The sequence below is a fragment of the Colobus angolensis genome, unplaced genomic scaffold (genome assembly GCF_000951035.1).
Source record: "Colobus angolensis palliatus isolate OR3802 unplaced genomic scaffold, Cang.pa_1.0 Scaffold373, whole genome shotgun sequence".
Taxonomy (NCBI): domain Eukaryota; kingdom Metazoa; phylum Chordata; class Mammalia; order Primates; family Cercopithecidae; genus Colobus; species Colobus angolensis.
Window position 1 is genome coordinate 2,088,125 of NW_012117077.1, and position 11,413 is coordinate 2,099,537.

General features: G+C 32.9%; 1 protein-coding gene across 1 annotated transcript in view; it reads left to right on the top strand.

Annotated features, from left to right (window-relative positions):
• Nucleotides 1-11,413, top strand: part of GBE1 (glucan (1,4-alpha-), branching enzyme 1) — a 273,306-nt gene that overhangs the window by 49,137 nt on the left and 212,756 nt on the right. The window contains exon 2 of the mRNA XM_011953833.1: nt 3,821-3,990. Within this exon, the coding sequence (XP_011809223.1) occupies nt 3,821-3,990 (170 nt within the window). The remainder of the gene's footprint in view (nt 1-3,820; nt 3,991-11,413) is intronic.

The window sequence follows — 11,413 nt, forward strand, 5'->3', positions numbered from 1 at the left end:
TTGCCTGTTATTACTTATATAATTTAATATGGATTAGCATTTCCATATTCCAAGAAGTATAGCTGACTGATATCTGGAAGAGGTTAAAAAAAACCTCACACACACAGAACATTTTCTCATATGATTTAAAGAGTTTGCATATGGTGTTCCATCAGGCCTGCATATCTAGTTTGTTTGTCTAGGTAAGTATTTTAAGTATTTTGAAACAGTTGCCACTGTTTACATTAGGAAGAGTTCGTAGAAAAATCTGTATTTTTTAATGTTCTTGAGTAATTACATGATTGGACAAAATACGCTACGTAACAATGAGCTGTAACTATTAAATAGAGGCTGTGCTTTTAGATGAGGCTTGTACTTTCCATCTCAACAGTTTCTGCTTTGTTTTCCTTAATTATTTTTTCATCAAGTTTGCAGTTTTGTGTTTCTTGTATGTGGTCAGCTCCTCATATTTGTTACACCGGCCTGGCTGCTTTGGGTGGTTCAGTTTATGCCCCCTTGACTAAAAACTATCTTGTGAGACTGGCATTATTTCGGGCAGGATTCCATATCAGCATATTTTGCCATACTTCATTTTTTTAACGGGTGTCATATAATTTATGATTTAGATAGTCCACAGTTCATTCACCTAGTTTCCCATTGTTGCCAAGGTAACTTATTTTCCATGGTTTTGTATTATAAATAATGCCATAAAAATAAATAGTATTGTATACATAGATGTCTTTGCATCTTTGTGTGATGTATCTCCAAAGGACAGATTTCTAAAAATAGAGTTACTTACTTGAAGAGTGTGATTTTGAAATTTTCATAGCTGGTGTCAAATTGTTTTCTAATTGATACTTCAACCAAGAGCATTTGAAAATGTCTTTTCTCCTGAACCATATCCCATCCGTATAGACTATCATATGTTTCTGGGTCTTTTAGGTGGAAAATTGAATTTTGAAGTTTAGGTTTGCACTTCTTTAGTTATATATGAATTTGATCATTGTTTCTAATGTCTATTGGCTACCTGTGCTTCATTTTCCATGAACACTTGGACTTATTTTTAAAATATTAAAGTTTACAAGTTTGATCTCTCTGTAAGTTATTTGGTTTTAGAGATCTACTTTTTATGACATACTTATAGATTTCAATATTTTATTGAATAAGCTATCCTTTTCTTACTGTTTTGAAATGCCCTTTCATCACGTATTGAATTTTTACTTTGGCTTAATACTATTTCAGAAACTCAGTTTTGCTCCATAGATCTATTTCAAATGATTTAAGTTCCTCAAATTTTATAAACCTAGTTTTACATACTCAGTAAAATTCCTATAACTATTATATAAAATTATGTTGCTGTTTTAATTATGTGAAAAATTATAGTTTTAGGAAAACTGTACTTCATTTTTCTTTAAATGGTAGTTATTTGTTATACGTAAGTAGAACAATGCAATGGAGAAAGTAAAAAGAAACGTCACCAGAATAATCCTCACTGATATTAAGGGTATATAATTCTTGATATTTTTATATGCCTCTCTTTAGATGGAAGGTTAGAGAAAAATGCTTGATAGAAATACTATAATGAGACATGAGAAAATAAATGTCTGTTAACTTTAATTTAAACAATGAAATTAAAGTGAAATGAAAAGAAGAAATTATTGGAATTCATATACAACTTTCTTTACTGTAAAGTTTTATTTCAGTGCTCGTCTAAGATTAATAAAGACATGAAAGAGTATAATGATGACAACCTTAAATTTTACTCTATGTTGAGTGATTCTCTGCTATAAAATTTCATCCTCCTTTCACTCATCTCTTTTTAAAAATATAATGTTTTTACTTTGTCAGCTGAGATCCCTTTTCATGATCACATTCACACAGTTCCATGATTGTCTAGCCAAGGTTCTATATTTAAGGAGTCAGTTCTTAGACACACTCCTACAATAACTGTTCGTTCTTGTGTTTGTTTTTAATTTTTAATTGCCATTTAGAAAAATGGAAAGTAGCTGATTTTTCTTCAAGAATGGTTCGTTAGTGTCATTGACTAAAACTCAATTTTAAATTTGACAATATTTTAAAAAATTCCTTAGATATAAATAGAAACTTGTCTCCTAGGATATTCCTAGGTTACTACTTTTCCTTCTTAGAATTGTGTGGAGTTGGTTTTATCTTTTGGTTTTTAATTGATGTTGCCTTTTTCTGCCTGGTTCTCTATAGACTCATTTCTTTTATCTTTTGAATCTCAGTTGCTTAAATTGGAATATATTTTGTGTGTGTTTGTTTCCCAAACTTTTCTTAAAAAATTGTATGCTCTTTTTAATATGTGGATTTAATTCCTTAGGAAAATTTTCCAGTTTTATATCATGTATATTCATTTTATTTAGTTTTATTTTTCAGTCAGCAGCTATCCATATTTGGATCATATTTTTTTTTGTCTATGTTAGGTGTCTCTTAGGTTCTCTTTAATATATTGAAATTCATTGTTTTTCTTTAATTATTTCAATTCTCAATTATTTATTCATTTAATAATTTGCTATTTTTGCTATACTATGTACTTTTTTTTTTGCTGAGTCTAAACTTATTCATCATTATCTACTGATATACTTTATTCCTCCATTTATTTCGTTAAGTCTACAGTCTTTTACTTTTCATTCTCTTGTCGTATAATCTTTCAGCTCTTATTCTTTTGAGTTTATTTTTAATTAAGTTGTATAATGTGAAACATTTGTAAAAAGGTCAGTTTTCTATGTCGCTAAGTTGAGATATTGTTCATTATTCTGCATCTCAAATTTTGCATATTCCCTGGATATCCTGTACCTAGATTCCTGCCATCTTTCAGGGAAAGATTGCTTACCCCTGAGGGTATGGGAAGGTATAGAGAAGCCTATTGGCTTGTATAGTATTGTATACAATATTGTATACAATTTTGTGTAGTTCTGGAACCTTCGCTTCTGACATAGAGCACCTGCCACATGGTTTACTTCTCCAGTTTTACCAAGTTTTTCCTAGTTTGTTTCTTACTGGATATAGGGCATACTAATGAAAATAGGGTGGTAATTTTGGTGTACCAGTACCTGATCCAGGGGAGCTGGGAGAGGGTCAGGAGCAGGCATGTGCTGTTCTTGGTCCTGCTTAGGAATCTGTGATTTCTTCTTGTGGCCCCTGGCTTTTGTACTTTGATATGATGTATGTTCTTGCCATGCTTAGTTGCTTTAGGGAAGGAAAAGGCTGCAGGCCAAATCTGGCCCACCACCTGTTTTTGGAAGTAAAGTGTTACTGGAACACAGCCACACCCACTCATTAACTTTTTGTCCATGGCCCCTTTCATACTTCAGAGACATCCTTGAGTAGCTGTGACAGAGACCATATGGCTGACAAAGCCTAAAATATTTGCCGTCTGCCCCTTAACAGGAAAAGTTTGCCAAACCCTGCAGTAGGCTAATTTTATTTTTCTTGCTGAATTTTGACTGTGTTATTTCATTTCCTTAGGAATCAGAGGAGAGAGATGTAGAGATTCTGTTTCATTATGCCGTCTTGACATGGAAGTTGCTATAATGCTAGTTTTTAGAAACTTCATGAACTAGTAGAACCATCATATTTCCTCTCACACCAGTGCGTGAAGTCACCAAGAATGCTAGTTAGATTAGCTCAGTTTATTTTAAATAAGAGTGATTTTATCCTACCAGATAACCTCTACTAATAAATGAAATGATTTATATTATTCCTCTTTAATAACATCCTTTTTTTCCCTAAATAAGACTAAAGCAGTTACTTAATTACAGTAGCTTTTCTAGAAGACTATTTAATTTTCTAACTTATTTTCTTTCACACTTCTTCAAAGGTATAAACAATTTAGCCAAATTTTGAACAGCATTGGAGAAAACGAAGGTGGGATTGATCAGTTTTCCAGAGGCTATGAATCATTTGGCGTCCACAGATGTGCTGATGGTGGTTTATACTGCAAAGAATGGGCCCCAGGAGCAGAAGGAGTTTTTCTTACTGGAGATTTTAGTAAGTACTTGAAAGCATTGAACTAAATAGTGATATCTTATTAACTATTTAATACATATATTTCTTATATTTCATGTATTTAACCATACGGACATTAATGATTACAAATACATATCAGACTTTTCAGATAGAACCTTGTAATTTATTAAGCTCTTTGTGTGGTGCAGCTGTTTCTGTTATAATGTGATACGTGTATTCTTGACTTTCTGTTCTGTAAAATCGTGTACTAGAAGTAACAAGGTTTTTGAGAAAAATGCTATTAGGAAGACAACTCCAAATTTACTCAACTTTGTTAGCAAGCTATGACAAAACAAGTAGCAATCCAGGTAAAAATACTGGCATAGTTAAAGCTCCACTAGCATTCACATCTGGCTGGCTGGAATCATAGTTCTTGGATCCTCTGTATAGCCTTACACTCTTTTCGGAGACTTCAATAAAAGTAGATACCTAATCTGGAGAGTAATCTCCATCACTCATTTCTTTTTTTCCTTTACCTTGTTTTAGAACACAATGGGAAATCTCTTCTCAGCCTTGTCGTTTGTACTGTTAGCTGCACTAGACAGAGTTAATGCTATGGAAAGCAAAGTCAGATTTCTAGCTTAGAGTCTGGTGGGAGGAAGGACTGTAATGTAAATAACTGTAATACACTCTACTACCTTTTATTCTTGAAGGGTAAATACATTACTAGAATGATGACAAGAAAGAAAGTTCAGTTTTGAAAGTGGAATAACCGGAAAAATAGGCCTTGGTAAAGGTTCTTGATACAAGGAAAAGGAATATCAAAATGATCATAATCCTTTAATACCATAGAATGGTATAATATTTAAAATTTGATTTCACTGGGCTCAAAAGTCTATATGCTGTATTATTCAACTTTTATGGCATTTTAGAAACAGCAAAACTGTAGGGACAGAAAACAGATCATTGTTTTCAGGGGTTGGGGTGGTGGGTAAAGGTTGATTACAAAGGGACATGAGGGAACTTTTGGGGATGGTGAAAATGTTTCATATCATGATTGTGGTGCTGGTTACCTGACTGTATGAATTCATCAAAATTTATAGAACTGTACATATATATAGAACAAATTTTGATGTAATGTAAAATTATTCTTAAAGGAACTTGACTTAACAAAACTTTGAGTTTTACATTAATATGCATTGTCTAAGATAGCACTGTCCCACAGAAATAAAATGCAAGCAACTTATGTAATTCAGAAATTTTAGTAACAATATTAAAAAAGTGAAAGGAGAACAGTATAATAAAATTTAATAATAATAAATTATATTTACCTAGGATATAAAAATATTATCATTTTAACATTTAATCAATGTAAATTTTATTGATGAGATTTTTATTCTTTTATTATACCATATCTTTGAAATCTGGGTACAGCAAGTCAATTCAGATGGTAAGTTTTCATTGCAAATACAGTAATCTTTCAGTATCGATGGGGGACTTGTTCTACAACTTCTCGTGGATACCAAAATCCAAGGATGCTTAAATCTCTTGTATAAAATGATGTAGTATTTGCATATAACCTAGATGCATGTTCTCTTATATTTTCAGTTATGTCTAGATTATTTACAGTACCTAATACAATGTAAATGCTGTATAAATACTTGTTATACTATATTGTTTATGGAATAATAACAAGAAAAAAGGCTGTTTCGGTATTCAGTGCAGATGCAACCATCCATTTTTCCTTTTCAAATTTTCGATCTAAGATTGGTCGAATCAGTAGAGGTGCAACCTGAGGGCGGACTGCGCTTAATTTAAAGTTAAGTTTAATAAAATTTCCAGTTTAAAAGTATGTTCATATACCCCGTTTTTTTCCAAACAAAATTAAGAGGTTTCCAGTAACTGACTTGAATAACACTTTTAAAATTTAAATTTAATAAATTAATTAAGATGAAATAAAATACAAAATTCAGTTTCTAAGTTGCACTAGCCTCATTTCAAGTGCTCTATCACCTCTTGTAGCTACTGGCTTCTTTACTGGAAAGCACAGGTCTAAGGACCGAAAATAATGCATGGTGTAGTCCCCCAAAATTAGAAGCGTCTGGGAAGTTGTTGGAAAATTTAATGGACACTTTTGTAAAAGACCGTGAGATCTAATAATTCAGATTAGCTTGGTCTGGTGGTGATTATTCAACGTATTTTGAGGATAAGAGACTACTCACTTAAATAATGTTTGTTATTAATAATTTTTCCTTTTACATAAACACAGGTATTTCCCCATCTTCTCTACATCACTGCCTTGACTTTTTGTTACTAGACCACTTAGAAATCTGCCTATAATCAAGGCATTCTATTTTGCTAGTTTTCTTTTTTAAAATTCCATGTAGAGGTTGAGGATATTGAGAATGCTAACCCAACTACTATAAGAACCACCATTAATATCTGATAGTTGCATTTGGTCTCCCTACCCCCACATTTATAATGAAACCCACTTAATAGTTTCTATAAATATAAAAATATAGAAAAGGGACTATATGAAAACTAGATTTGTGAACTGTTATAATGACTATTGCTCATTATTAAAAGTTGTGCTGTATGTATTTGTAGAATTGCATTTAAAAATTGTATGTTCTTGGACTTAATGCTTAAATGTTAAAAGTACCGTAATTTAAAAAATATTATGTAAATAGAAAACTAAAATTACCTGGCCTATATTTTGATTGCAAAAATGTCCTCTGTTAACTTTTTTTCCCAATTTTCCATTGATTTTTAAAATTCCACCCTTTATAAAGATGTATTGTGTCATTTAAAATTTCTCCATACCCTTGTGATAACGTTCATTTAATGATTCTCAGTCAACAAATATTTAGTAACAAGCAGCAGATGTAATCAGTGGGCCTTTATTTTTATTGAAGAGATAAGCAAAGACTACAGTAAATGAAATTGTGATAGAAAATAGTTAAGGACAGGCAGTATGTTGGGAAAACTTAAATGTCTAATTTATTTTCTTTTTTAGATGAAAAGATATCTCTTTTTATGCCCAAAGTTATAGGATCTCAAAGTCTCTTTGGGAATGGGATCTCAACTTTTTTTCACTAATGGGCTTTGACTTTCAAAAACAAACAAATCAACAAACAAACAAACAATTTGAAAATTGTGAGTGGAGTCTGAGTTCTGAGCCAATGATGCATTTAGAAGGTTTCTTTGTAAAGAAAGATATACACATGGGTCAGTATGACTTTAGTGAACACAGAAGTTTTATTGTGATGACAACCTACATGAAAATATACTCTTAGACAACTGAATTAACCATGCCTTACACACACACACACACACACACACACACACACACACACACATACTCTTCAGGGATTCTGTATTTCGTTTTTCCCTTATTAACATAAAATCCATTTTCTCCTAATAATAGTTGAGCAAAAAGAAAGATTTTTTTCCTTTTTTTTTTTTTTGTGCCTACTGACCTGAGACTATTTTAGTTACAGGTACTTAGAATAATCAAATACAAATGCTACTTAAGAAATAAATTGCTGGCTGGCCTTAGTGGCTAACACCTGTAATCTGTAATCCGAGCACTTTGGGATGCTGAGGTGGGAGGATCACCCAGGTGTTTGAGACCGTCTTGGGCAACAGAGACCCTTTACCAGAAAATAAATAACTAAATACAAATTTAAAAAATAAAGAAATCTTCATGAATTGGTGTGTAACATAAAACATCATGGGATTTGGAGTTCGAAAACACAGTTGAGTTCTCTAAACAATGGTTCTTCCTCTGGTTCATTGGGGTTTAATGTGATGATGTTTGTTTTAACTGCCTAACTAGTTTGCTCCTAACTAGATTGCGAATGTGAGAAATTTTGTACCTTAATCAGTGCTACAGAAATGTTAATTGGCAAGATTAAAAAAAACAAACAAACAAAACCTCTTATTTGCAAAGGTCGTTTTATTTATTTCAGAAAATTACTATTAATTTCAAAAGGCAGTTGAGCCTTGCAAAAGTAAAATAGTGTGTTTTGCCAAAACTCAGGCAGATTTGCCATCCACATTTTAAAACACTACTTGGAAAACAGCTTCACTTTAAATATAGTACATATATTTTTCTTTATCTGAGAGAAAATACAACAATCATTTCTTTTTCTTCCAGTCACTTTTAAACAACTATTTTTTTTTAACTAACAGCTGCCACAGCAACCTAGAAGGATGGTGTACATATACTGACATTCATCCGGATTGGACTCTTACCACTGAAAAAGTATTTCTGGTTAAACTAGAAACTTCTTCAAAGGGCTGGGATGAATTTCAAAAACTTTGAATCATCTGCAATACAGGAAAGACCCATTCTTTAGAAAATTAGATGTGCTTTAAAATATACTTGGAGTTTTGGTTCTAAATCGTGTGTATTGCAGGTTGCTAAATAATTGAAAATAACTAGCTGCTTTTCAGTATCTAGATGATAATAAGAGAGAAAGGCAGTAAACTACATATGTCAATATAAAATAATTGGGTTCCTATTTGCTATAACGGAAAGCATTTCATTTAAAATTACTAAGTCTGGGAGCTAGGCACCTTTCAAATAACCTAAATGTCTATCACTGATAGACTGAAAGAAGGGAAAAAAGAAACAAACGCTGATTTTTATGCCTATAGAAAAAGGAACCACTGATATTTTTGCAGAGTGGGAAAGATAGCAAGAAATTTTTACCTGTGTTTTTGGGCCAATTTTGTCTGTAATTTTTTTTTCAGTTATATAAGTTTTCAGTGTCATAAAAGCCTTCATATTTCTTAATCCTTCTTGCTCTGAAACCATGCTACTCAACATGTGCTCTGCGGACCAGTGGGTTCTACGAACTGTAATCTGTTTTCAGTGATATTATCAGAAATTGGGAATAAGCATTTAGGAATGTTGATAGCAAATTTGACAGGGTCATTTTATTTCTGTAGAATCTAATAATTATAATACAAAATTTTGGGCTTGAGTTTTAAGACTTTTTTCTTTTAGCTTTTAATAATTTTATTTACATAATTATTAGTGTATGGTAAAATTAAAGTGTTTAAGAAGGTTAATTGGTACATAATCATGGTCTGAGAAACACTGATATGAAAATTAGTGATCATTGTTTATTGGTTTAAAGCCATTTCTGGTTCAAGGGTGTAATTCTGATACCAGCTTCTTTTGGATTTTCTTTCTTCATCTAATCTTTTGTGTCTCTGTTAGTCAGCTTTCACTGTGGCATGACATTTTACAAACAACTCCAGTGTTTTGATGGCGTACAACAACAAAAGCCTCTTTCTTGTTCATGTTGGCTGCAGTTGTCAGCTGTGGCTCTCCCACAACTCTCAAATTCGCTGCAGAATACAGGTTCATGGAGTAATCCCAATATGGGGATACACTGATGGCATCAGAGAGAGAGAAAGAGCAATGAAGAAACTCTGGCATGGCTCTGAAAACATCAGCTTAGAAGTAACGTATGTGATTGGCACTTACATCCCATTAGCCAAGTAACATGGCCAAGCCTTATGTCAATGAGGCATGGAAGCCAAATCATCTTTTATGGGGAGGCTTGTGATGGTTAATACTGAGTGTCAACTTGATTGGATTGAGGGATACAAAGTTTTAATCCTGGGCGTGTCTGTGTGGGTGTTGCCAAAAGAGATGAACATTTGAGTCAGTGGACTGGGGAAGGCAGATCCACCTTTAATCTAGTGGGCACAATATAATCGGCTTCTAGTGAATATAAAGCAGGTAGAAAAATGTGAAGAAGAGATGGACCTAGCCTCCTCGCCTACATCTTTCTACCCTGCGGGATGCTTCCAGCCTTTGAACATCAGACTCCAAGTTCTTCAATTTTGGAACTCGGACTAGCTCTCCTTTCTCCTCAGCTTGCAGACGGCGTATTGTGGGACCTTGTCATTGTGTAAGTTAATACTTAATAAACTCCCCTTTATGTATCTATCCTATTAGTTCTGTCCCTCTAAGAGAACCCTGACTAATATAAGGCTCATGAAAAATTGGGAATAATAATGTATGACCCATCTTTGTAATATACAGTGTCAACTTCCCAGATTTTTTGATACTCTAAATATCTTACAGTCTTTGTGGGAAGAGAGTTGTTTTGGCAGGGTAGCGATCCAGACGGATTGCTGAGAAGATTTCTTGACTTGTGAACTCAGATGGATCTTCAAGGAGTCTTTTGTTCGATAGACATTTTCAACTCCCCATGGGTGCTCTGTTAATGCATTCTTGTTGTGTGGCTTCCCTTCAATTAGGTTTATTGGAAATTTTTCCTAGAAAGAAAGTTTTTGGAGGCAGTCTTGGGATTCTAGATAGTATTTCTTTTGACAAAGTGGTAGCAAACTACAAGGTGCAAAAAGAAGGCTTTAGGTTTGTTAACCAAACCAGTACCTATGCTGAGAAGTGACCTCATTGACGTGTATGAACCTAAAGCAAGTATTCAGCAAATATTGTTTTGTAGAAGGTTTTTCAGTATTTCCTTTGGCTTTCCAGCCTGATGTTGTTGCTCTCACCACCTTAATCTGTTTTACCTAATGGGTTGTTCACTTTCAATGGAGTATTTGTACAACAGAGGTTTACTTAACCGATCTCAGTTTACTAGACGTAGTGAACGAACTTCTGCTTAACAGATTTCATTGTAAATGCTGCTGACTGATTCCCAGAGAATACTGAGCACAGGTAGTAGACTATAGTCTACTACTACTTTCTCCCATACAATTCTGCTTCTACCAATTATATCGTGTATCAATTTTTCCCCCCAATCCCATCAATGCTATTTTTTTGCATTATAATTCTATAACATAATTTTACATAAAGTGATGATCTATGAATGTGACAGGAACGAAAGCTACTGCATATTGGGAAAATCTCAGTAAGGATAAGTTGTAAAAAGTATTTTGAATTAAGTATGCTTAAGTGAACTTAAAAAAAAGATATAAACCTAGTTGAATTTTACATGTAGATTATTTTACATGAGTCTTTTTGTTTTCATTCATTTTTGTCCAGAGGGAGTTGGGAATTATAAATGTTGCATTGGAGATATATGTTCATACAAGAAAGATGTTACAAAATCCTTATCAGAGGACCCAGACTTTAGTTTTATGTGACAAGATGGGTGAATGTATATTTATATTTATGTTTTAAGTTAAAATAACATGTTTACTGTTTTGTGTATGTATGTACCTTATTATTCCCTCTTTTAACTAATATTTTCAACATATATACCAACTTCTGGGCCCAATTGTGCTGCGTCGTGGAGCTTTGTTATAATGCCTAATGGGATTATTTTTACTGAAAGCATCTTTACCTTCTGGGATTTTAGGAGATTGCTGTTAGAGATCTTGTGGTGTTGTAAGATATATATACATATGTATATCTATATCTCTGTATGCCTAATATATATTATATATAAAATTTTATAATAAGGATTACACAAGA